The sequence below is a fragment of the Amaranthus tricolor genome, chromosome 5 (assembly GCF_026212465.1).
Source record: "Amaranthus tricolor cultivar Red isolate AtriRed21 chromosome 5, ASM2621246v1, whole genome shotgun sequence".
In the NCBI taxonomy this organism is placed as follows: Eukaryota; Viridiplantae; Streptophyta; class Magnoliopsida; order Caryophyllales; family Amaranthaceae; genus Amaranthus; species Amaranthus tricolor.
The window spans coordinates 30065033-30069989 of NC_080051.1; the positions used below are offsets into that span (position 1 = coordinate 30065033).

Here is a 4957-nt window from a genome sequence, read left to right on the forward strand (position 1 = left end):
AGCTAAGCCTTCCCGCCCCGGCAAAATACTCGACAATAAATTCTCTTCTTTTCTCTCTCTTAAGTTCCTCCATATCTTCTGATCAACTTCTTCGCCTTCCTCTTTCTTCAACTTCTAATCCTTAAACCTTGAAATCAATGGAGGTCGACGCTTTTTCCTCTTCATTTTCAGGCCTCTTACAATGCAATGGAGAAGCTTCAACCGAGTCACCGACGAGTCAGTACAGATTTAGTTCAGTGAGTGATGAGTTACAGGAGATTCCGAGTTCTGTTGCCGCGTTGCGAGTTCAGAAAGTGTACAGGAGTTACCGCACTCGCCGTAGGTTAGCGGATACTGCAGTCGTCTCTGAAGAACTCTGGTATGAGAGTTTAATGGTGTTTTTTTGTGTGAATTTTTTAAAACTCGTTTGGTTGATATAAGCAGTAATCTCTTTGTCATACTCCTAGGAAATACTTCCACTTGTTTAGGTTGAATATAATTAGCAAATGATATTGGATTTTGAAAAACCTACCGTTGGTAATTGATTTCCTGCATTCTGTGTGAACTACTAATTCTAAGAAATTTTTTATTTTCCTATGTTTGCCAAAGATACGTCGGAAATACATCACATGTGTGGGCGGAGAACTTACATCACTAGAGTAGTGAGTTATATAGTTGCACATAATGCTTGGTGGTAATCCTTTTAATACCATATGGTTTTGGGAAAGAGTAATCTCATATATTAAGTCTATATGCAAGTCCAACATTTATTATTCGTGGGTTTGTAGACCCGAGCCCACAAATGCCTATATGCAATTCATCGTGGGTTTGTAGACCCGAGCCGACGGATGCCCCGTAGGCCCATGGGATGATTATGTGACGACTTGTCACGTCCTAACAAGATGTATAACCAAACAACTATATACTATGTAATTCCGTGTTGAAGGGTTTATCACATATCAAAGAATTAAAGAGTGTGTGTATACCATTTAACTTTTAAGTGATTGGAGTCGCTTTTATATGGTTTTGAGATGATATCTCTTTGTTTTATGAAGTGTGTACTCGTGTTTTTTCAATTATATGATGATATTTTACAATAAGTCCAGGTTTTAACAATACTTGTTGGGATGTTTTGTCCCACCTTGTTGGATTATATATGGTTCATTGGTTTGTATATATGATTTTTGAATGAAGATGGTTTGCATGTGAGGGGTGTTAAGATGAATTGTACCACATTAATAAATTAAAGATGTTGTGCATACTTTGTAATTCACGGGATCCTCTCATTGTCATATGGTTTCATGACAACTTCTTGGCTTATGTGGGGTGTGTACCTATATTTTCCCGATTATATGTTGTCACTGACAACAACCTCTTATAAATTGTGGTTTTTGAATTCAAATAATTATTAATGGTGGATGGTGTATTTTAGGTGGCAAGCGATTGATTATGCTAGGCTAAATCGCAGTACTATTTCTTTTTTCAATTTTCCTGAAACGGTGGCGTCTCGGTGGAGTAGAGTCAGCTTAATTGCTTCCAAGGTTTTTCATTTTTCTGTTTATGGAAGAAACTGTTTTTTTGGGAGAATATGTACCATTAAATATGTGTTTGAAATGAATCTATGATGATTATTATTGGTACACTACAGGTGGGTAAAGGTCTTTCTCAAGACTCAAAAGCGCAGAAGTTGGCTTTTCAGCATTGGATTGAGGCTGTACTGTTCTCTTTTTCCCTCTTTTTTCAATTTTTTTGGTTGTTAAATTTTTATTGGATTCTTTTAAATATATGCATGTATTTTTTTTGTATGGCGTTGTTTTGAGCTGATTAGCGTTTGCTACCTGTTTGTAGATTGATCCAAGACATCGTTATGGTCATAACTTGCATTGTTATTATGATGAATGGTGTCAAGCAAGTTCTGGCGAACCCTTTTTCTACTGGTAAGTGATTGCATATTTTAGTTTTTGGGATATAAGAGTTTCTTGAGGAGTATTTTTTTGTTTTTGAGCTGTAGATTTGGGATGCAATGTGGTAGAATACCTTACTGTGTGTGTTATATCTGTAATAACTTAGATCTAAGGAAGTCGACACCGTGAATGTCTATCATGTTGGTTATGTTAGTTGTGAACCTCATATTGTTGGAATTCAAGACATTTGCACTGTTGTTGAGTGGGTCTAAGGAACTCAGTCATACATTGTCTTTTGAAGGTCTAGGTTGGAGTACTTGTGTTGGGACAGGGTCAATGGTCGATCATCCTTGTGGACATAGAATTTGATAGTTAAATAGGCATTATTGTTTTGCATAATGCTAAATATCAGTATTTTCATGGTTTTGTTGGCAACAAGAAGTTACCCTATTAATACTACCTTGTTCTTGTCACATGGCTTTGCCATCATCTGTTCAAAATTGCAGAAGTAGAGTACGCATGACTGCATGAGTGACCTTACTCTAAGCTAGGGATGAACGTTGTTTTTTTTTTCAAATTTTTTTTACGTCCTTGAAAAGGAGTACTTCATTTTTAATGACTAGTTTGAAACTATATTGATTTCAGTTAACTTTAAGATGTTTAATCAGGAATCATGATGGGCTGTGTGTTTTTGTAGGCTAGATGTTGGAGATGGCAAAGATTTAGATCTCAAAGTATGTCCAAGATCAAAGTTACGCGAGCAATGCATTAAGTATCTTGGCCCTGTATGAACATCTGCCTATAAAGTTCATCACTTATCTACAATTTTCTTTTAGTGTCAAATTTTCATGTCAATTTAGTGCCCTTGGTATTTGCAGCAAGAGAGAGAGCATTATGAATACATTGTTTCAGAGGGAAAAATTATACATAAGCTAACTGGGGATTTGCTCAATACTAAGAATGCGTCAGAAGTAACCAAATGGATATTTGTCATGAGTACTTGCAAAAAATTGTATGCTGGCGAGGTAAAACTTGATAGCAAGGGTCTGTTTATCGGATCTTATTCCCTCATTTGTGGTGCCCGATCATGGATGATGTAACTGATTCCTTCCAAGTTTAATGCAGAAAAAGAAGGGAAAATTTCATCATTCGAGCTTCTTAGCTGGAGGAGCTACCTTGGCTGCTGGAAGACTTGACGTAGAACATGGTGCTCTCAAGGTACCGTTGATTTTCGTGGTTGATTTCAATATTTCCTTAACTTGTTGCGGCGTGTAGTTCATGCTGGAACAGATAGCTGAGGTTTTCAAGTCTTGAGTTATATGCTTAGCATTCTAATGGATAATTGGGAAATTTTTGACGTATTTGTTATGTATGCTCAAAGCATCAAACCATGGGCTTTACACCACGCTAAAGAAAAAAGCAAAGGAAATTAAAGAAATAATTTTGTACTCCGGACATTTTTTCTATCTTCAGTCAGGAAGCAGAATTTTCAGTCGGTTATTTGTTATCTTAACTAAACTTCAGCTGGAAGGCTTTGCTACTATGCTTGTAACCACATGATGCCTTGGTCATAAAAATTGCCTGATTTGTAAAGTAATTATGTCATTTTGCTCAACACTTGACGCTTTTCCTGAGCTTAGAGAGGAATGCACCAAATTGTAAAGACAAACATATGATCTTTCCACTTAATGAGACAGAAAAACCCTTATTACTGATCATATTTGATCCTTACTGAATCACGATGGTGTCCTGTAGAGGATCTCAATCATTTTAATTCTGCTACTTTCTGCATTCTTATGGAGTCCTGAATTGGCAGCAGACTTTCAGTGTCGGCATTGTTATATTCACTTTGCAGTGGTATTTGGTCATGTTCTTTTCTGACACCTAATTTTCTGTCAATTCTATTTTGCAGTCCATCTCTGCATATAGTGGACATTATCGCCCAACTGATGATCGCCTAGATGACTTTGTTTTATTTTTGATCGAGAATGGTGTAGACCTTAACCAAGTTGAGGTAAGCTGCAGTGAGCTTTCACAATACTATTCTTGCATGTGTTTGTAATTAGCTTACATCTTGTGTAGAGAGCTATCTTACATCCTGGCTTCAACTAAGTAAATAAATACTCCATCAAATATGTGAATAATGATTTTGGGGTAACTCAGGCAACTTCTGGCTCTAATTAAACTGATGGCTGAAAAAGTTACTTGCAGGTCAACCGATCGAATGATGACTACTCTAGCTATGAGGACACAGTATCTAGTATTGTGACGCGAACTAAATCAGCAGATTCCAAAACACCTTACTGTGCTAAATCCCTTGTAGCAACAAGTGATTGTGTGATGGAAGAATCTTCTCTTTCCGAGCTGGCTGAATCCCGAAATGAATACAAGAGGACTTTGTCTGGTGGTCTTCAAAGTCCAAGAACCGAGGTGCCCAAAGAAGCGATATTCAAAGAATCAATTCGAAAATGGCAGATTCATATGAATTGGGACATCAGCTCTCAAGTTCATGGTCAACTGGTGCTGGCCCCAGAATCGGATGTGTTGCTGACTACCCTTTAGAACTCAGGTTCCAAGCATTGGAGTTCACCGAACTATCTCCCAAAAATCTACCTCCATCATCAACATTCAGACGTGCTGCGGATTTTATTTCTCCGTCTCCTTCTGTTCCTCCGGTGCTATCATTAAGACCCGATAGCTACTTAAACTCGTGAAAATTACAGTGATTCAGGATGGCATTATATATACCCCTTTCGTACGCTTCAGTTTCTGCTCTATTGTGAGTTTGCGATGTTAACTTCTCTGCTATGATATGGTTGGACTTGGAACCATTAGCAATCCTTCATATTTCAAGGTAATCAACTTAATTTGTAGTTGTTTCATTATTCCTGCTTTCTTTTCTGGGTTTGATGATTAAGTGCATCCAATATTCAATTTTCCTGTTACTGTTTTGATTGTGTATACTGTATACATATTGTAAACCATTGTTCCATGTTACAGTATTTTAGGGATTTTAGAGTCAAATATATACGGTTCTACTCTTTTAACTTTTTATTTAATATAAAGAATTTGTT

The 4957-nt window shown here is 37.0% G+C and overlaps 1 protein-coding gene across 1 annotated transcript; it reads left to right on the forward strand.

Annotated features, from left to right (window-relative positions):
• Nucleotides 1–4957, forward strand: LOC130813871 (IQ domain-containing protein IQM3-like). Its single transcript, XM_057679771.1, is given in 10 exon segments — nt 1–358; nt 1412–1520; nt 1628–1693; nt 1828–1916; nt 2581–2668; nt 2762–2908; nt 3009–3101; nt 3796–3897; nt 4095–4332; nt 4335–4957. Coding segments are annotated over 10 exon segments (1416 nt in total). The 5' UTR covers nt 1–137; the 3' UTR covers nt 4598–4957.